The sequence below is a fragment of the Barbus barbus genome (assembly GCF_936440315.1).
Source record: "Barbus barbus genome assembly, chromosome: 13".
Taxonomy (NCBI): domain Eukaryota; kingdom Metazoa; phylum Chordata; class Actinopteri; order Cypriniformes; family Cyprinidae; genus Barbus; species Barbus barbus.
Genome location: NC_136741.1, coordinates 21,482,330 through 21,503,722, shown reverse-complemented (window position 1 = coordinate 21,503,722; position 21,393 = coordinate 21,482,330). Strand labels below are relative to the sequence as shown.

The 21,393-nt window shown below is 37.9% G+C and overlaps 3 protein-coding genes across 4 annotated transcripts in view; 1 reads left to right on the top strand and 2 right to left on the bottom strand.

The window, feature by feature from the left end:
- Positions 1-1,731, bottom strand: part of LOC306879014 (cytoplasmic FMR1-interacting protein 1 homolog) — a 50,006-nt gene extending 48,275 nt beyond the window's left edge. The window contains exon 1 of the mRNA XM_079431676.1: positions 1,490-1,731. The gene's annotated coding sequence lies outside the window, so the exon portion shown is untranslated. The remainder of the gene's footprint in view (positions 1-1,489) is intronic.
- Positions 1,732-2,432: 701 nt separating this feature from the next.
- LOC306879015 (gamma-tubulin complex component 5-like) lies at positions 2,433-14,258 on the bottom strand. The gene is made up of 24 exons (XM_079431677.1): positions 13,995-14,258; positions 13,675-13,828; positions 13,375-13,428; positions 13,168-13,276; positions 12,992-13,088; positions 12,822-12,901; positions 11,930-12,065; positions 11,716-11,833; positions 11,460-11,549; positions 9,416-9,509; positions 8,804-9,062; positions 8,283-8,485; positions 8,038-8,153; positions 7,164-7,432; positions 5,656-5,854; positions 5,285-5,473; positions 5,020-5,202; positions 4,819-4,903; positions 4,579-4,699; positions 4,170-4,321; positions 3,947-4,072; positions 3,676-3,764; positions 3,413-3,513; positions 2,433-3,081 (listed from the first exon to the last, which is right to left on the bottom strand). Exons 2-24 carry the CDS (start codon positions 13,806-13,808, stop codon positions 3,035-3,037), a joined length of 3,051 nt encoding a protein of 1,016 aa, XP_079287803.1. The 5' UTR covers positions 13,809-13,828; positions 13,995-14,258; the 3' UTR covers positions 2,433-3,034.
- A 740-nt stretch (positions 14,259-14,998) lies between these two features.
- On the top strand, positions 14,999-21,299 carry LOC306879491 (carbohydrate sulfotransferase 7-like). 2 transcript variants are annotated; one of them, XR_013785017.1, is made up of 3 exons: positions 14,999-16,358; positions 16,706-16,767; positions 20,184-21,299. XR_013785017.1 is itself a non-coding variant. In XM_079432477.1 (2 exons), the coding sequence occupies exon 1, from the start codon at positions 15,085-15,087 to the stop codon at positions 16,333-16,335; it is 1,251 nt and encodes a 416-aa protein (XP_079288603.1). In that variant the 5' UTR covers positions 14,999-15,084; the 3' UTR covers positions 16,336-16,358; positions 20,184-21,299. The 2 variants fall into 2 exon arrangements, 1 of the variants encoding a protein (XP_079288603.1); XM_079432477.1 differs by lacking the exon at positions 16,706-16,767.
- Positions 21,300-21,393: the final 94 nt, after the last annotated feature.

Below are 21,393 nucleotides of genomic sequence, written 5' to 3'. Positions count from 1 at the left end.
TTTTCCATTTCTTTTCTGTCTTTAAGCCATTTTCAGTCGAAAAAGAAGTGGATTAAAACCGACACAATAGAATTGGTTTACAGACGTAGACTAAGCCTAGTTCTAGACTAAAGAGATTTTCGATGGAAACCACCCCTGACAGCACGGTTTAATCCATGTTTGGTCTTAATCTGCACTGAAGAAACAAATTGACAGGGTTTTAAAAGAATCTGAAAGTTTACAGTGCTCTGATTAACTGAAGTTGATTGCTCTGACTAGAAGGCTGCTCAACCAGGATTGTTTCAGTTTCTTTAAACATTAATCTTAAAACGTAATGTAAAATAGCACAATTAAACATACGTAAGGAACATATTATATATGTTCACCATTCTAGGATGTTAAATTATTGAATTATTTATTTCTCAAGTGCAATATTTGCATATACTTGAACACATTCAGCAACCGTTTCAAAGACAACTAAGTAGGGCTCGCTGCAGTCCACAACATCCAGGGTGCGTGGTTGGATCCACATCTAGGGGGTGGAGATGGGGTGGGTTTAGGGATCAGGGGGTGGAGATGGGTAGGTTTAGGTCAGGGGTGTCCAAGCTCGGTCCTGGAGGGCCGGTGTCCTGCAGAGTTTAGCTCCAACCCTAACCAAGCACACCTGAAGCAGCTAATCAAGCTCTTACTAGGCAAACTAGAAGCTTCCATGCAGGTGTGTTGAGGCAAGTTGGAGCTAAACTCCGCAGGACACCGGCCCTCCAGCACCGAGTTTGGACAGCCCTGGTTTAGGTATATGTAAGGTGGGAGGAGTTGGATCTGGATACAGCCACTCCCCCTGGATCTTGTGGGCTGCAGCGAGACGCTCCTCAAGACAACAACTACAGATATAGGTGTCAAGCCAATATTTTAAGCCCCATATTTTATATATATCTGGATCATTTTGCCCCAAAAGGATGTGCAGATTTATTACACAGACATACAGAAAAAAATGATCTTATGGGAGAGTGTATCTAATAGACAAGCATTAAAAAAATCTCTCATATCTAAAAGGTTAGGACACAATAAATAGCATCAAGATCTCAAAATAACATTACTTACGGTTCGATAACATACAGAAACACAACTACTCAATACATCTATCCATATTTCACCCCAACTCCGCGGCATAACTCACACATTCCAAGCTCCGACGCGTTCTCTCGCGTTTGCAGCTCAGACAACCTGGTTTATTTTAATGGGAGCGTTCCAATTTGTCGCGTCGCGTCTTCATACGAGCAGTCGCGTGCAGGCCCACCTCACCCACGACGTAAAACTTCAACCAACTCTAAGGAATTCAACCCAACAATACCTTTCCATTCGGTCTTGCACATACTAAAACATGAACATATTTTAGAACAAAACTACGCGAACGGCGACTGTTTGACTGACTAACTACAGAGACAGCGGTTGAAAAAAAGACAACACCCAGAATGAAAGAAAGTCAAAGCTGCGCTCTACCCAGCCTTACTTGAGTTTTCCAGGACAAACAATCCGCTTCAACTACTCATTCATGCATTTTCCGTTGTGGTGTCCAGTTCTGATGTGGCTGAGAGGATGAAGGTAACTCGTAAAGCTGTTTTCGGTGGTTAATCTGCGGCGGTTTGGAGTAGTTGAGGGAGTTTGCGGAGGAATCCTGCTCGCGGTGAGTGCTGTCGCAGGCGCAGCTCGGGCTGGAAGTTCCTGTTGCGCTCGACAGGGAAATTCAACAGGAAACTCCAGCGCCGCAGTACAGTGCACTTCCGGCAGGGGGCGTTCAGGATCACATCCCCCCTGGAATAATCCGCACTAAACGTCCGTGCAGAACCAGGATTTAGAAATGTAAAATTATAGTTTTCGTCGTGTGAATTGTAAATATTTAAATTGTATATATGCTACATCACCCCTGTTCTATTTTTTCTTTTCTTTTTTTACATTTTCCCATTTCATTTATTTCTTTACCTCATCATATTTTCCATCTTCGTGTATTTCAGTGCAATATTTAATGTTAGAATATTGTAACATGCCATGTAACATTTTGCTGCAGTCTCTTACACTCTGCAGGCTACATTTATTTGATCAAAAATACAGTTAAAATACTAATTTAGTGAAATATTGTAACGATTAAAAGTATTTATTCTTGTGATGGCAAAACTGAATTCTCAGCAACCATTACGTCAGTGTCGCTTTAGAAATTATTTCTAATCTATATTATGTTTGTGGAAATAATTATTTTTTCTGCATTTTTTGATGAATAGAAAGTTCAAAAGAATAGTATTTATTTGAAATCTAATTTTCTTGAAAAAATGTAAAAGGTTTTTCAATTTAATGCATTCTCGCTAAATAAAAGTAATAATTTATTTAAAAAAAAAAAAAGAAACTCCTGAATTAAAACAGTCGCGTATTAGAAAAAAAAAAAAGTATGAGGCAGCATTGTATCTCAAAGTAATGGCAATTTAATTTAAAATATGCAATCCATTCAGCACAATGAAAAAGGCCTTAAGCAACAACAACACATACAAATATAGGCTTGAACTGTATACAAATGGTAGCGTACAATTTTCAGTTTATATTATGTACAGTATTTAAACTTGAGTTTTAAGGTTTTATTTTCACTGCTGCATGTAATATACATAATTAGACCACCTGCAAAAGAAATTGCTTTTGTCATGTGCGCTTCACATTTCCACTGCATGTAGAGGACTTTTATATTTACATCTGACATATTGAGCCATAACACAGGCCAACAACGCTGAAATACAAACAGTCAGATTGTCCACAAAACATTACGTTAAGTATCTTGATGCAGCAACTGTGCTGTAGACACAGACAATTTAACACAAGTTTCACTGTTTACAGACACAAAGTGCTACTTCTGTACCAATGTAGTGCCATTGTAATTTTGTCTCTCTCATGTGCTATGATGTCAGATATCCTGGTAGAGACAAACAAGAACAGTACAGTAGCCATCATGCAGCAGTACAATAAATAATCTGCCTCGTGTTCAATGCTCTGAATTGAATCCATGTTTAATCTGTTAACACTGTTCAAATCCAGCCATTAGCGACAATGCCAGGGACTCCACTGTAAAAGAAAACAGGAACATATGATGAGTAAAACTAATTTCTGTCTTCACACATTAGTCACTGAAAAAAGAAAAAAAAGGAAATAATTTTAAAGATGCTATAATGTAATTTGTTTTTGCATTGGGACATTTGTTTCTTATTTTTTATTCTGTGATAATCATTAAATTAAATACAACAAATAGCACAAATACTTTACAGTATTTCAATAATGTACTGCTCTTGTTTGCATTACAGTATATTGTCATTTGGAGTTAACTACAGACGACATCTGAACAGGGTTAGTGAGATTCACACAGTTATTTTAAAATGCACAGCACTGTATGACTTACAATGAGGAAATGAGCCTCTGCACACAGCCTTGTTTAAAATAGTCACCAGAAACATGTGACAGTTTTTAAAGTCCGACTCCATTTTGTCAATCGACTCTATTCTGAGGAAAAAAAAGTTACATTTTTAACGAATGGTAAAAATCTGAAAAAGGAAGTAAAACCTCATCCTCATCAAAATGAAGTGAAAGCTTCAAGATGAGGACAAGTAGATAGACTGAAACATCTAAAGAGATTCCATACATGATGTAAGAGTTTTAACTTACTTCCAAGCCCCAAAGCCAGCTTGCCATCTGTCTGAGAAGATGAGAACTAAATTCAGCACTTTCATGATGGCTTCCTTGACAAAACTGACCTGCAAAGACAAAGTAACCTGAATTGATGGATCGTAAATAACTCAAACGTATATAACGGTTTAAAAGTAAAAACTAGTCCAACCATCATGGGGAAGACAGCTTACTGAATTAATAAGAAAGCAAAAATTAACCAAAATCGTTTTTTTTTGACAGACACATTCTGTGTATATATCCTGCTCACTTTCTCTCTGAGCAGACATCTGTCATGAATGGTGGACAAGTATCGGTAGTGGATTTTGATGAGCTGGTCCAGATCCTTCGCTTCCTGTACTTGGTGTTGAAATTCTAGACCTGTACTATGCAGGATCTGCGAATGAAATGTAGCAAGGTTTATGTCTACAAGGTAAGAAAGTCTGATCTCTGCTGCAAATAAATAAAACCTATTTTATGTATCTCAGACCTACCCTTGTCATAATGTAGTTATGCAGGCTGTTGACAAAGTGCATGAGTTTGACCCTCAGGAGAAACATCCTGTGAATCTGCTGGTTTATGGGCTCTTTGGCTGTGCTTTCCTCAGACTGGCCTCCTTCTTGCATCTTAGCGGCTACTGTCAAATCTGTGGGAAGACTCTATATTAAGATCTCATCTGAACTAGTGAATTAAACCCATGCTGATTTGAAAGTACTGTGATCACTGAACTAAAATGAGATACAATGGAAATATGAATTTACATAAATATGAAGTACGTCGATATCTTACTGCCATTTAATAGCTTATCCTTTTTGTAATAATATCCACTAGCTTTACTTCTCTCTCCTTTAATGACAAATAAACAGAAGTAATGAAAACTTTAGAAGGGAAATCATAACTCACCACTGAATCGTAATGTGTCCAGGCTATATTTGGCCCATTTGATCTGAAGCAGCAGTAGGAAGACCTGATTGTAGATTTTCTGACACTCTGAACTAATAACAATATCAACAGGCCATGGAATCTGGTGAGAGAATATAAAAAGGCATTCAAATAAAATGCATAATTTATACAAAAAACTATGATAAAAAATATTGTGTTATTACACTCTTCAAACCATAAAAAGCTAAATGTTTATGAAACCTTATAACTCAGCGTAAGACCATCAAGGTTATTCACTGGCTGTTTTTTTCTTGCAGGGTCAATAGTTTCAAGAAATATAGACAACCTGGAATCATGAGAAGAATGTGAGACAGAAAAATAAATAATCACAGGATACGGAGTGGTATCAGGCAGGGTTGATTGCCTGAAACCATAGGATCTCTAGATATTCATGTGCAGTACCTGCTGCTGTCCTCTGGGTGGCGCTGTCCAACAGCCTCTTGAAGCTGCACATTGAGGAATGCCAGCTGCTGCCAGCTCTCCTTCTCCAGAACTTTGTCAAAGATGGCTGTGTAGAAATCATACATGGTATCCCCAGCTTCCAACAGGAAGTAGTTTCTCATGGCCTGCAAGTACCCAAGAAGCCTAAGATAAAAATGAGAGGGTTAAGGATAAATGCGCTACAAAGCAACATTGTGAAGTTCACGCACAAAGGATTCAATCTCACCTGTAGTCTTTTTTCAGGGTTCTCATGAGGTTCCCACAGCATTCGACGTATCTCCTCTCAATATGTGGATACAAACAGGAGCGGAGTGTAAGCTCAAACGTCTGACATGTCACAGACTCAGAGGAGCGGTCCAAAATCACATTCCCGCCAGAGAATTTCTCATGGAAGTCGTTCTGCTCTAAATAAAGCCTGCAAGAGATAACACACATTACTTCAATGGAAAACAAGCTAATTAAATTGTGACTGACCAAACATAGTTCAGTGTCTTTATATAATTGAAATCTTTCAAAACTTGAACCTATATTTAGCATCTTTGCTCTTTGTGGGAACTTCAGTGACGCCAAATAATTTATTCTGTATTCTGCTGTTACCTTGCAAAATTAATGGCCAGTAGGGGGTCATGGATGTCGTCCAGCTCCAGATGACGTGCTACAATGGACTGCATCTTGATAAGACTCCTCTTAGTGGCCTGTTGCTCGGTAACCGTATTGGTGGGTGAGTCTTCTCCATGCCGAAGACGTGTCTGCACTGATTCCAAAAAGAGCGTGTACAGACTCTTTCTTTCGGCATCTGCAGAGAGACAGAATTAATTCACCATTATTCATTGTTAAGACATAGTAGGCTATAAGAAAGATTATAAAAATTAAGTTAAGACAAAAACAAATGTGAGCATGCAACAAAAAATAAACTGAAAGTAGAAAACAATATGGATGAAAACATAATAGAATTACAGATAAGTAACGACGCAACAGTCTCTATGAAACACTGTAAAGACATTACAAATTAAATTAGTCTCATTTAACTTAAAGGTTCATAACTTTTTTGACTCCAAGGCCAAAGTTGTTCAAAGACAAAATTTGAAGAACCAGCACGTAAGCGAAGACATTTCTGGTACTTCTGCTTTAATGACAGCAGCTTGATTTAATTTTTTTATAAATATAAAATAACTAAATTAAAATAGTTACATTCCGTAATTTCAGTAGATTCAAGAACTGAATGTTCTTCAGGGTTAAATAAAGAATTTATTTGACTTTTCCCCTTGATTATGGGAATATATCACAAAAGCATTCAATCTTTTTAAATTATTTTGAACTGGCCATTTCTCAGCAATTTCTACTCAAAATATTTAAGAGCTTCATATTAAAAATGCTTATTCATTATGCAAATGCACATGACTTTTTTTATATTGTATTAATTTCCTTGACTTCTATAGTTCTAGAAATATGACGTTTAAAATTTCACACAGGGCCATGTGGGTTTGGATTTTGTTTTCCCTTCATAAAAAAAAAACCCTTCATTTAAAAACTGCATGTTGTGTTTACTTGTGCTATCTTTGATTAATATTTATTTGATGATCTGAAACATTAAAGTGTGACAAACATGCAAAAAAATCAGGAGGGGGGGGGGGGGGCAACACTTTTTCACACCACTGTGTGTGTGTATATATATATATATATATATACTGTCAGATTTAATCTACAAAAATTTATCTACAAAGATTTAATCTACAAAGGCCTTGACTATATTTCTAAGTCTGTGCCATGAACACAGATTGGTGACTAGTTGTTCTCTGACGCAACCTCCTGCTGACGCTAGATCTACGTAGATGCAGTTCATGATGCTGAATCATATATGTCCATGGATGCAAAGTTACTGCTAAATGTAGCAGCACTGGTACATTTATAGCACATGTCATTATCAGTAACTGCTACAGTGCTGTTATATTTGACAACTTTGTATTTTGCATGTGTCGTCATAGGCAGAGGGAACAAATTTCATGTTATACAAGACAAGCACTGAAACTAATACTGGGGGGGAAAAAAACTATAAATACTACTAAAAATGAACTTAATTTAAACTTATCCTCTCTGACACTGACCTCTGGAGGAGCCATCTTGGTGCTCGGTCTCCTTGCAGTCCAGGTTCTTCAGCAGCTGCATGGATTTGCCAGCCATGATGATCTGCTTGAGCACAGGCTTGAGGAAGGACACCATGGTGTGCTGTCTGCTGCTGGACGCCTGCTCTCCACCAGAGCTTCCACTAGCAGCGTCGCTGAGCCTCTCCTCGCTCTCCACCGTCTCAGACACACTATACAGCGTGTAAGTGGCATACCAGAAGTCCCTGTGGTTTACTGGTACATCTTTGTTCCTAGTAAACATGTCCATGTGTTTATTTATTTGATAAGCAGGTGGGTATTTAGCAGGATAAGGTGGATGCAGACAGTGGTTAGAGCAAATTAAACCCCAAAAGAGTGAAAAGCACCCTGACACAACACTGAAGGGTCTTGCATCACCCTAAAAAGTGGTTTATTTTGCGATAATGACCAGCTGACTGTAAGCAATTCCTCACCATTCAAACTGTTTTTCTAAGATTTTTAAATGTTTTTGAAAGAATTATCTTACTCCTATCAAGGCTGCATTTATTTGATCAACAATACAATAAAAATAAATAGATCTCTTAAAGTTTACTGCAATTTTTTATTTATAACAGTTTTCTATTTTAAAATGTAATTTATTCCTGTGACGGCAAAGCTAAATTTTCAGCAGCCATTACTCTAGTCTTCATTGTCACATGATCCTTAGGAAATCATTCTAATATGCTATATAATATATAGTTGGTGATCAAGAAACATTCTTTAATATTTGAACACAGTTCTTGAGGAAACCATGATTTATTTTTTTTTCTACTTAATTTTTTTAATTCAAAGTTTTGAATGGTAATGTACACACACATTTAAGGTTTTTGTTTTATACCTTTGAATTATGAACTCTTTAGCGGGGTCAAATAAGTGACCGTGAAAGATCCATTCATCTACAATCTCAAGGTATGGCCTGACCGTTTCTACCCAGAGAGAGAAAAGGAGCGCCACCTGATTGGAAGGAGAAAAAACAGCATCATTTTGTGATCTTTTTATAATAAGCTGAAAAAAAGAGCGGTACACTGATAAATGTACAAATTTATGCATCTAATGCTCAACATTGAAAACAGACACACTTACAGACTGCTCAGAGGCCTCACCCACGCTGTCATACTCTATTATGGCCTTGTAGAGTGTGTTGAGTAAGTGTGAGGCTCGTAATACATTGGGCGTTCCGGGTGGCACATCAGCCACTCCTGTGCAGAAAACCCTGTGCAGCATGGTGATCTGAGCCAGGTGAGGACTGAGCCGTTCCAGCACAGATGACAGAGTCACTGTCTCATCTATGAAGAATCATCACAGAATCAATACTATAACAACTAAAAAATAACTGAGAATACATTTACACACTGAACACAAATGGTATAGGATTTACTTTAAAACAACCTTCACTCAGAAACTGCTAGTAAATTTCACATAATTACAAAAACACCAAGTAACATTGAATTAAACATGAATTTTTGAAGTAAAAAAAACTGAAATAATATTTTCTTGTAAAACATACTTCCATTTCATATTAAACATACACACTTTTTTTTTTTACAACTTCGAAATATATATATATATATATATTTAGAGCGAGGGCACAAAGAAAAACCGACCTTTGGCAATAATGTCTTTCTCGATAGTATTGAGCTCTTCTTTAAAGCTGGTGAAGTATTTATACAGGGCCCACACGAATGCTTGGTAGGTCCTAAAGGGAGGATCAGAGCTCTTCTTGGAGGATGAAGAGGAGGAAGAGTTAAGACCTGGAGGACAGGGCTCTGCACTGTGACCGGTCACTTCATCAATAAACTTTTGCAGTTGGGAAACAGCCTGCCCATATGCTGCTATGTGCTCCAGTACAGAGTGAAGACAGTTCTGTACGAAAACACATACATTCATTAAAAAAAGCACTTTGAACCAGTCATTTGGTTCTCTGTTGCACAATTTCATAAGTATTCATAATAACAATATAATTCAAACACTCTCTCATTAGTTATCGTAATATGATTATATTACTAGAATTAAACTAAAACCATCTAATTTTAATATAATTATTTTTTAAATCTTTGAAATTTTATTGTAAATTAGAAAAATTAGTTTTTTTCTCTCTCTCTCTCACACACAAAATTTGTCATTTGGCTTTTTGTAATGTAATATTTTTTATTAATTAATGTCTGTGTTTGAGTTTATCCCTATAAATACAGACATAAAAACCAGTCTCCACTCACATTAGTTAGATGTGTGACCACCACATCATTCCTCACAGTCACCTTGCCATCATTGTGCTGGAAAATGAAAAGTTTCTTTACACCAGAGAAGAGCCTGAGGAGAGGCAGAAAAGAACACGTGATCCTTCCTACTGCAAAAACCTTGATATGAGCTGTCAATCATCTTTGTTATACATTCTCTTCTGGGTAAGTAAACATACATGTGTTAGCAACCAGACCAGATGTAATCTTGAGAAAACAAAACCCATTTCAGAACTGCAATTCTGACCAAAGAAGGCAACAACTGTTGGCGCAATTATTAGAAAATGGAAGAAATTCAAGATGACTGTCAATCTCACTCGGACTGGGGCTCCATGCAAGGTCTCGCCTCAGAGTATCAATGATCCTGAGACAGGTGAGGGATCAGCCTAGAACTACACGGGAGGACCTGGTCAATGACCAGAAGAGAGCTGGGACCACAGTCTCAACGGTTACCATTAGTAACACACTACACCGTCATGGATTAACATCCTTCAGCGTGCGCAAGGTCCCCCTGCTCAAGCCAGCACATGTCCAGTCCCATCTGAAGTTTGCCAAAGACCATCCGGATGATCCAGAGGAGGCATGGGAGAAGGTCATGTGGTCAGATGAGACCAAAATAGAACTTTTGGTATAAACTCCACTCGCCGTGTTTGGAGGAAGAAGAAGAATGAGTGCAATCCCAAGAACACCATCCCAACCGTGAAGCATGGGGGTGGAAACATCATGCTTTGGGGGTGCTTTTCTGCAAAGGGGACAGGACGACTGCACTGTATTGAGGGGAGGATGGATGGGGCCATGTATCGCGAGATTTTGGGCAACAACCTCCTTCCCTCAGTAAGAACATTGAAAATGGGTCGTGGCTGACCACAGTCACCAAGAAAACAATTGGTAACACACTACGCTGTGAAGGACTGAAACCCTGCAGAGCCCGCAAGGTCCCCCTGCTAAAGAGATCACATGTACAGGCCCATCTGAAGTTTGCCAATGATTCAGAGGAGAACTGGGTGAAAGTGTCGTGGTCAGATGAGACCAAAAACTCTTTGACATCAACTCAACTCGCCGTGTTTGGAGGAGGAGGAATGCTGCCTATGACCCCAAGAACACCATCCCCACCGTCAAACATGGAGGTGGAAACATTATGCTTTGGGGGTGTTTTTCTGCTAAGGGGACAGGACAACTGCCGCGTCAAAGGGACGATGGACGGGGCCATGTACAGTCTTTAGCTGTTGCGGTGCGGCAACCGTCGTGTCCGGTGTAGACACGGTGTTACTCACCTATCGAGAAGAAACAAAGCAACCTCGGCATCCGATCACAGGCCTTCCACTCCTTGAGTTCTCTCCAGCACTGGAAAGCTGATACGATATTTACACGGGTCCCATGTCTTTCCTTATCGTAAGCCTTCTTTTTTTCCGCAGACGTTTTCCTCTTTTGTTTTTTGTCGCTCGGCTAATATCCATCCTGTGCACCGAACACTCTCTCCTCTGCATCAGGAGTAGACACGCGCCTTACTGCTTATTGGCCACAAGTTTGTTTTGGTACTCGGCCCGACTCAGTTTTCTAAAGCGTTTTTTTAAAAATACATACCCCACCTTTAAATCGAATAGAAAATCTGTGGAGGGAGCTGAAGGTTCGACTTGCCAAACGTCAGCCTCGAAACCTTAATGACTTGGAGAGGATCTGTAGAGGAGTGGGACAAAATCCCTCCTGAGATGTGTGCAAACCTGGTGGCCAACTACAAGAAACATCTGACCTCTGTGATTGCCAACAAGGGTTTTGCTACCCAGTACTAATTCATGTTTTGCGAAGGGGTCAAATACTTATTTCACTCATTAAAATGCAAATCAGTTTATAACTTTTTTTGAAATGCATTTTTCAGGATTTTTTTGTTGTTATTCTGTCTCTCACTGTTCAAATAAACCTGCCATTTAAATTATAGACTGATCATGTCTTTGTCAGTAGGCAGACGTACCAAATCAGCAGGGGATCAAATCATTTTTTTCCCCAATGTATATGTATATCATACCAAAGAGTTTCCCGAATCACTTGTGTCTCTGTAACAAAAGACTTCTCCTCAGGCAGGTAGAGAGGCCCAGTGTTATACAGGTGCTGATCCCTGGAGAGAAAGAGAGCGATATGCAAAATTACAACATTACTCTCAAATAAACTCTCAATTAAACAGTATTTGCTTATGAAATCTTATTAAATCATGACAGAAAGTCCAAATTAATGGCCTTGTGATGAAGAAAGCGAACAAACCATTAGAAGCAAAAATGTCTTACCAGACATTGTAGAGATTGGAGTGCAGGTGGAGGCTGTGTGGAAAGCGGGGAGAGTTGGGAACCCAATACGAAGTGACAATATGCTGCTCCAACCAAGCCCTGGAGTCTGGCTCGCCCACTACAAAAACAAGATTCAGTAAGAACTAGGAGTCCTGAAAACAACCTTCATTAACTGAGGGCTACTATGAGAAAATGTGCTGATACTGTCCCTTACCGGTCCAGGTGACTTGGACAGTCTTGTCATTCTGCTCGTGGTCCTCCTGTGGTGTTCTGTCCACCTGTATACCAGAATCCTCTCTGCTCAGGGGCTGCTGGCTATCTTCTTCTTCACTCACATCCTCAGACCACTCCTGCCAAAAGATGAAATGCTCCGTGGTACTTTGTAATGGATAATATGGCTAACTATAGTCAATATAGTATAGAATAGCATTGATCAGGTCAGAATTTTTAAATTGGTTTAAAAATGTTTCATTAAATATGCAAGCAAATATTGTTGTTAATTACTTTGTATTGCTGCAAATAAATTAAAATTAATAAACATAATTCTTCTTTGTCAGAAGAATTTTCTAAGTTATTATAGTTAACTAAAAACATTTTTTAAAATGTGTTACTTTAAATAAAAAGAGTTACCAAGGCAACATTTCTCATTTGTGTTTAGTTTAACTTTACATTTAACAACAACTAAAACTAAACTAAATCTAATAAACAGAAATTAATAAAAACTATGTTTTATAAAATAGCAAAAATAACAACAAAAATTTAAAAAAACATTAAATCTAATTCAAAATGTTATCAAAAACTATATTCGTATATCAGTGATACTAAAATAACATTGCTTTGTTTACTTAGTGGCTTTGTTATTTTAAGCAGAATTTGACAGTATTTTACTTCAAATAAATATACAAAAATTTGCATGTTTTAAATATTTTAAATATACTTCAAAAGGCAAAACCATCTGATTAAAAAAATAAAAATAAAATCAACCATTTAATTAAAGAGCAAGGACAAATATTTAGATTAATAAACTGAAAAGTAATGACTAATCAGCCTTTTATTATATGATGCTAAACCAGATCTGATCTAGTAGTGTAATATCAATCACTCACTGGAGTGTCTGGAAAGGGTCCAGTGTCAAGATCTTCTCCTTCCATAAGGTACTTGGCCCAATCAAACTTGTCTTCTTTCTCTGAAAGAAAAATAAACATTAATTTGTAGATACATTAATAGCAGTATTGTCCAACAGTATGCATGTGTTGACACTAAAGAAAAGCCGGACCTGTTTCTTTCAGTCTAGGTCTTTCGCAGTAGTTTGTGTTGGATGGGGAGTCAGACAGGTGAAGCAATAAACCCAGCACACTATAGTGGACATCAGTCTGAAAACAGACAGAGTAATAGACATTCAGCACATGTAGGGTTCTAAGAATTGTCTGAATGATGTTAGTGTTATCCCACCTTGGTTCCCTCAGTATTAGGAAGAGGAGAACTGAGAAATTCTTCAGTAAGCCGTAACCAACTCTCTGCTTTACTTAAGTCAGAGTGGACCATGAGTTTCTCATGAATCCTGGGAGAAAGAAAAACCAGAATAATTAATAATAAAAATATTATAATATCAGCATATCACAAAAGAGTGCCCAGAATTGTTCAAAGCTTCAGACTAACCCATTAATGGAGCGCTGTATATTATGTCTGTTGGCATCAAGGAAACGATGAAACCTATCCAAAGGGGGGAAAATATGACAGCTTTCGTTTTTTTTTTTTTTTTTATGTGCAAAAAATAAAACATTAATTGCAAAAGGAAAAACTATTATTTCGTTTTAATTCAAGCTAGGGCTCCAAACTCATTTACAGTTTTTATACACATTTTGTTTTTTTGATTTTGTATTTCCCACCATTTCCTCTTCAGTGTCCTTTTCACAAATACATTAAAGTGCTAAATAAATGCACTTGAAAAATACTTACTTGAAATTGGACCAGGCAAATTTCAGAGCCATTTGGAAGTTCTGATCTTCCTCATCCTGAATGGAAGTATAATGTGAGATGAGTCTCCTGGTCTCAAGCTCCAGCTCCTTCTCAAACCTGCTCCAGTGAGCCATTCTGATAATTCAAGGTTCAGCTGAAACACAGGCAAAAAATGACTGCCTTTGCTTTGTGTCGATAGATAGATAGATAGATAGATAGATAGATAGATAGATAGATAGATAGATAGATAGATAGATAGATAGATAGATAGATAGATAGATAGATAGATAGATAGATAGATAGATGTATATAACACAAACCTGCTTTTGTGATAGTGGTGCTGACAGAGGCTAGCCGTTGTCAACAGCTGCGGCTAGCAAAACAACAAACTCATGTCAAGGGTGTTCTCTACATGCCAGAGATGAATCGAAAACATGCGTATGTCTCTCGAATATAATCCGATGGCGAATGTCGAATTTAGGGCAATGTTTAGATGAGTTTATTTTATTATCATTAATACATTTATTGTCATTTCCCCTGTTGCCGCCTCCATCCCTTCAGATGCTACTTCTGTGGTGTCGTGTGAACAATAATAACGCCGGAGGGAGCTTTACTGCCACCTATCGAACAACTCCAAACACGACGCGACACAACAGAACAACCCTGCCAGACAAAACACTTGTGCTCATTTCAAATTTCCTCCACATAACAGTCTAGAAAAAACCTTCAGTATACAAAAACTATGTCATGCACTTTTGTTTGTGCAGCATTCTACCATAAAGTTGTTGTTTTATTTCTAAAAGTTCTGAAGATACCAACTAAAAGGACAGTTTAAACAAATAAAACGTTTATAATTGATGTGTCACAGAACAAAGCTGTAACACATTTCGCAAAACTATATTATCAGATAGCATGCTCGCCTCTTCTCAACTGTACTTTTCGGCATACTTTCAAAACCCACTGCAATTTGAGTGATTTTATTTCCTATGTTCCAAGTTATCACATGTGTTAATACATTTATACAATTAATGTATTTAATAATTACATTGTTTAGCTTGCCCAAACAATGGTTTGGCGTTTCTGTATTTTAACCTACCTTTTTAATAATATCCAAATATATCGCACAGTAATGTTAATTATTTTTCATAAGATCAATTGATATTAAATACAAATAAATTGTGCTCATATTTTGGTAGGTAGTCGAGATTGATATAATTTTTTTTCTCCGCCCTTCAGTCTATATGAGTGACTTCTTAACTATCCAATCATAATCCTTTTATGAGCAATTTCCGCTAGCCAATCCTGGCACAGGAGGCGGGACTCCACCCTCTAAACTTTACTGCTGTAGGAATATAACAGTATTCATCGAGGCAGTTCGCCGAGATCCGCGTCTCTCACTCCGCTGAGGCCATGAAGAGAAGGCTTCAGAAAAAATACATCATCTTAATTCTAGGATACTCCGTGGCGCTGCTTTTAATTCCCTACGTACTAGATTACCGGAGCAAATCGTCCCACGTTAAAGATGGATATCAGCAACAAAAGTGTCCCGATCTGGAGAGCACCATCGCCCTGTGGAGTAGCACCAGGACTGGCAACTCAACGGAGGTGGAGGACCACGGCAACAGGAGTCAGTCCAGAACACACATATACCTCCACGCAACCTGGAGGACAGGCTCTTCTTTTTTAGGGGAATTATTTAATCAGCATCCTGATGTGTTTTATTTATACGAGCCCATGTGGAATATGTGGCAGGCGCTTTATCCCGGAGACGCGGGCAGTTTACAAGGTGCAGTGAGAGACATGATGAACTCTCTTTTTAGATGTGATTTCTCAGTGTTAAAACTCTACGCAGGCTCGTCCAACGTAACCACCTCTTTTATTTTCGGCTGGAAAACGAACAAGGTCATTTGCTCCGAGCCTCTCTGCAAAGCGTATAAAAAGCACGAAATTGGTTTAGTTCAAGGAGACGTGTGTAGCAAATGCCAGCCCAGAGACCTCAAAGAGCTGGAGAAAGAGTGCAAAAAGTACCCTGTGATGGTCATCAAAGACGTGCGCGTTTTAGATTTGGCGGTTCTGGTTCCCCTCATGCGAGACCCCGCCATCAACCTCCAGATAGTCCAGTTGTTTCGCGACCCCCGGGCCGTGCATAATTCTCGGATGAAGTCTAAACTGGCTCTGGTGAAGGAGAGCATACAGGTGCTGAGGAGCAAGAGGCAGAGCGACAAATACAAGCGCCTTCTGGTGCCTAGCAACAGGGTCCATCGGGCAGAGAACTACGTCTCGAGCGCGATGGAGTTAATATGCGATAACTGGCTCAACGACATGTTGCTTGTTATGAACGCTCCGCCGTGGGTGAAGCGAAACTACATGCAGCTGAGATACGAAGACCTGGTCCTCAGACCCGTGGGCGAGCTCCAGAGGCTCTATCGGTTCTCCAACCTTACCCTTTCTCCGGCCATGGAGAAGTTTGTGGTGAACATGACCCACGGACACGGCTATTCCTCGGATAAACCTTTCCTCATATCATCCAGAGATGCCAAAGAGGCTATTTACGCCTGGAGGGAAAGGCTGAACGTGGAGCAGGTGAACCAGGTTGAAGCCTACTGCAGCGAGGTCATGAGACAGCTGGGTTATCAGAAGAGGAACATGGACAAGACCTAAAACCACCAAAACATGAGTTTATGGTATGTGCACGTGTCTGAATGTCAACTATGGTCCCAGAACTTAGTGAGATAACTTACTTGGGCACCATGATGACCAAGTATATCCCGTCACACTTTACATTAGTGTTCAATTTGCAATATTATTACGGATTTCCAGAGTGTATAATTGTAGTAGAGGGATAGTTCACCCAAAAATGAAAATTCTGTCATCATTTACTCACCCTCGTGTTGTTCCAAATGTGGAAGCCATTGACTTTCGTAGCAATTTTTTTTTTTTTTTGCTTTTTTCCATAATGTGTTAGTCAGTGGTTACTGTTAACTGTTTGGTCACTAACATTCTTCAAAATATCTTCTTTTGTGTTCAACAGAAGAAAGAAACTCCGGTTTGGAACAACCTGAGGTTGAGTAAATAACAGTATTTGTATTTTTGGTGAGCTATGCCTTTAACACCAACAGAAATATTCTATAGCAACCCATAGCATTTCTAGACAAACGTTTGGGGTCAGTAAGTTTTTTTTAATTATTAATTACTTTTATCCAGCAAGGACAAATTAAATTGACCAAAAGTTACACTAAAGACATTTATATTGTTACAAAAGTATTTCTACTCATTCTTATTTGCTATTATGCTATTTTTTACTTTTTTATTCAAACAATCCTGAAAAAAAATGTATCACACTTTCTACAAAATTATTACCCAGCACAGCGGTTTCCGTATTTTTGCCAAAAATACAAACTGTATTTTTGATCAAATAAATGAGCATAAGAGACTTCTTTTAAAAAAAATTGCCACCTCCAAAACTTTTTATAAGGTAACTGAATTAGTATCAGTATATGTATCACAGCATTCATTGAAAGCATATATATATATATATATATATATATTAAAGTACCATATTACATCTGATACCATCACTATAAAATATACTGCATATAGTACTTTATTAAGGGAAATACAGTTACATAAGTACAGGATTAATGTGTTATTGTTTTGTAAAGCTGATTTTAAATCTAAAAGAAAAGTACTATGGATTATATATGTATACTCTAATATACTTTTAGGGGAATTGCCCTTCATTTATTGTAATTTAATTATATTTACATGTAATGTGTAGCAGGGTCACTGCGATCTACTACTCTTTATCAGGTCAAACAGACGTGTGCAAAATGCAAAACATGGCATCCATGATAAGATAGGGCATGTTTTCTACTGCTTTAGATTAGCACGGAGTTTAAATTAGTTGTACATTCATCTAGCATGACTATACATTAATGCTTCTACCCGTTAGATGAGAAGAGTGTGAGTTCGAGATCGATTATACAACACTGCAACTAGTGTAGTTGTAAAGATGTAAATTGATTTTATTGGCAGTGTGCTGTCATGCAGTATGTGAATGCCATGCACATACACTGAGTGACTGACAGCTTTAGAACAAAGGTTGAAGGTGTCATTTCTGATCTCTATAATGATCCAGTTTGATTTTATAATGTTCAGCGTCCTCTTGGGAAGAGAAAACGTGATGTTAGAGATTTCAGTTGGATTCTCGTTTAGCTAAAATGTGTCAACATCATCAATTCGTGTGCAAAATTGTATTTTTTACCATTGGGAACACTGTTAAGCAGTGGTTCAATTTATTAACATTAGGTAATGCATTATATATCATAAACTAAATGAATAATAAAGTAAATATAGTGTTTGTTGTTATATTAGCTATTTTTAAGAACTAATGTCAACATACAAGACCTTGGATTAAAGTGTACCATTTCGGTCAGTAACTGTAAAAATGCTGTCGAGGGCAGAGATATTCAGCATTTAATGATTATGAACATTAAAAAGAGACACTATAAGAGTGGAGTTTAGCTGGGGTCATTGATCCAGTCTGAAACTGTTAATACATGGTGCCAGTGAAGTCAAAGGGTTAATACTGTCCTCTTGAACTCGGGGGAGGTGGAAGTGATATGGTGGGGCAAATTTGTAACTTCCAAACAGACATGGGTCAGCAAAATGACCAGTTTTACTTGACTTAAAGCATTTTTAACCATTATATCGGCTACAGTAAAGTCAGCACAACATATCAGAAATATCCTCTCCGCAGTGTGACCGGTAAAAATATCCGACAGCGGTGCATATCAAATCAATTAGCCGTCATGCTCGAGTCTGATTTCATGGCGAGGCATGTAAACGGTGCTTTATAACAGAGCGATGGATCATGATACAGGCTTCTTTGTTATCGCTATCAGCGTCATGTGATGAGGGGGGCTGGTGTGACCTAACAGACCGACCACACGTGGTTGGAACAGGCTTAAATAGGGACTGCTTTGTTTTGGTTAGTCCCTGGAGGGACCAGTGCTCCCTGAGCTGAGCCGGTCACCAGCTCAATCTGTGAGGGCTCTGCCATGACTACACTTACACATGTTTGCACCAGACGTACACGGCTTGACCTGTGCAGACCTCAAGTGTCCCTCGGTACCAGATGAGGCAACCTCCAAGATCTATAGCTCATCACAACCTTATTTTCAAATATGACTTGTATAATATTTTTGAAAAGCTTTTGATTGCTTGGGTGTCACAACAACAACAACAATCTAGTAATTTATTATTGATCTAATATTTCATTATATAAATATCAGATTGTTTAATACAATTTTAACTTTTATTATTATTGGTGTAATGTAAAAATGTTTTAATAATGATCTTAATAAAAATAAAACAAAGTAATAATATAGTAATATTCTAATATTAGATCAAAATAAGTTAATCAAAATCATATCGAATTCTTCATCATATCAAAATATTAATTTACACAGTTTGTGTGTGTGTTGGGAGAGTTAATAACAAAAACTTATCAATATATTAATTTATAATTAATCCAACATCAATTTATTAAATGTAGTAATAATTGTAATATATTTAATGACTTGTTTAATAAAAAGACTAGTTATCTGTTTTGGGGGGTAAAAGAAACAACACTTGAATATCAATTATATAATTAATAAATATCACATTAATAACATAATATTTTAACATTATTATTACCATTATTGTATTAATGTAATGAAAATATACGACTACTAATAATAATAATAATAATAATGCATTGTTTTAGAGGTTTAATAAAAATGAAAAAAACAAATATTACAGTACATAATCTAATATTAGATTACATTTATAATAATTTAAATACTAGTAAATAATATAGTAATATAGCTATTCATATTATACTAATAACTATTAAACTAGTATTTGCTTCCAGTATGAGTAGGCCTATAGGAACACATTGTTTCAATATAAACAGCCACGCTGAATGTGAGACAAATACTAGCGATGCAGAAATTACACACTGTACATTTATGACTAAACTTTGTTGACATTCTCTACAAAATAATTGTTTTCAGTAAACATCCCAATATCTCCTGTCCATATCAATAATAATAATTGGGGAAGTCGTGGCCTAATGGTTAGAGAGTCGGACTCGTAATCCAAAGGTTGCGGGTTCGAGTCTCGGGCCGGCAGGGATTGTAGGTGGGGGGAGTGAATGTACAGCGCTCTCTCCACCCTCAATACCACGACTGAGGTGCCCTTGAGCAAGGCACCGAACCCCCAACTGCTCCCCGGGAGCTGCAGCATGGCTGCCCACTGCTCCGGGTGTGTGTTCACGGTGTGTGTGTGTGTGTGCGCGTGCATTTGTTCACTACTCACTGCTGTGTGTGTGCACTTGGATGGGTTAAACGCAGAGCACCAATTTCGAGTATGGGTCACCATACTTGACAATACGTCACGACTTTACTTTTTTTTTTTTACTTTAATGCTTTAACAACTAAGTTATGTTTCCCTCTTTGCTGTAGAAGCCTGATGTGCTGGAGGAACAGAGGGGGAACAGCCTGATATGAAGCTACACCAGAAGGTACGACACCGATGCAGCTGAGGAGCAACACCCCGAGATCTCCCTCACAGTGCCGTCACGGGGCGCAGAGTAGACGACAGAAGAGAGACACTCACAAACCCATCGACCTCAAGTGATACTGACAAGACTCCTGTAAGAAAAAGACTAACAATAACAAGAGGGGAAACACGTTCCGCAAGAGAGAATGAAACGGCTTGTGTTCTAACAGCCAGATTTCATCCGCAATAATCCCTGCCCAATCCCCAGCAGCTCATAATCAAACACATGAGAAGCGAGTCTTTACGTGCCAGAGACAGACAGACATCCCACTGAGTGTTCAGTTCGCTGGGAGGATTTCATAATGAAAATATTCCTAGGCATTCCTTAGGCATCATCAGCAATGTATGAAAAGAGGATTATGCATCAAGGACACCCCAGTTTCTGTGGTACTGCCCAAAAAAAACATGAATGCAGAACTTATCTGTGAAGCACAAAGTGCAATTCAGTGAACTGAAGATCTAGAGAAAAGAGTGAAGAAAGAATTTTACCCCAAAGGAAATTCTGATTTCTCTCCCCTAAGTCTCAACACCCTCACTGGTGTGAGATTTCCCAGTTCCCCCTGGACATCGCCAGTTTGTTCTTTTCGTACGAAGTCTGCACTTGGCTTTTAGACTGTGCAGAATGGCATGTTCATTTGTGTATGAAGAAGATATGATTGCAATTTGAATAGCTGAATAGAACGCCTCATCTAAAACACAATCATTCTTTGAAGATACAGGTGTTTTTGTGCTTTTACTGCTCAACATTGACACTATTATCATTGTTAACGTTTTTTTTTTTCCATTTTAAACAACATTTACTCGAAAGTTACGCGAACCATCAGAATTAATAAATGAACAAATCTGTTTATAAATAAAACTTGTACATAATTTTGTTGTAAACACTAGTTTTCTTGTTTTATTATTCTTATTTAATGACATAAAATAAATCAAATACCTTACTTGGGTATTGCTACTGTAGACCACTTTGATACATTGGCTTTTTTTTTTTTTTTATAAACGTACAACTGATAAAAATCCATACCATAGTTTTGTCGCATTATTTAACAGGTTGAGCGCATCTTAAAAGGGATTAAAAATGGGAAAACTGAGCATTTTGGGGTTTCATACATC

Excerpts from the sequence above, each read along its gene's own strand:
- LOC306879491 (XM_079432477.1), top strand. The coding sequence starts at position 15,085 with ATGAAGAGAAGGCTTCAGAAAAAATACATCATCTTAATTCTAGGATAC.
- LOC306879015 (XM_079431677.1), bottom strand. The coding sequence starts at position 13,808 with ATGGCTCACTGGAGCAGGTTTGAGAAGGAGCTGGAGCTTGAGACCAGG. Across the intron at positions 9,510-11,459 it reads GTGATTCGGGAAACTCTTTG|GCTCTTCTCTGGTGTAAAGA; the intron begins GTATGATATACA and ends GCCTCTCCTCAG. Across the intron at positions 9,063-9,415 it reads TGGTCACACATCTAACTAAT|AACTGTCTTCACTCTGTACT; the intron begins GTGAGTGGAGAC and ends GTTTTCGTACAG.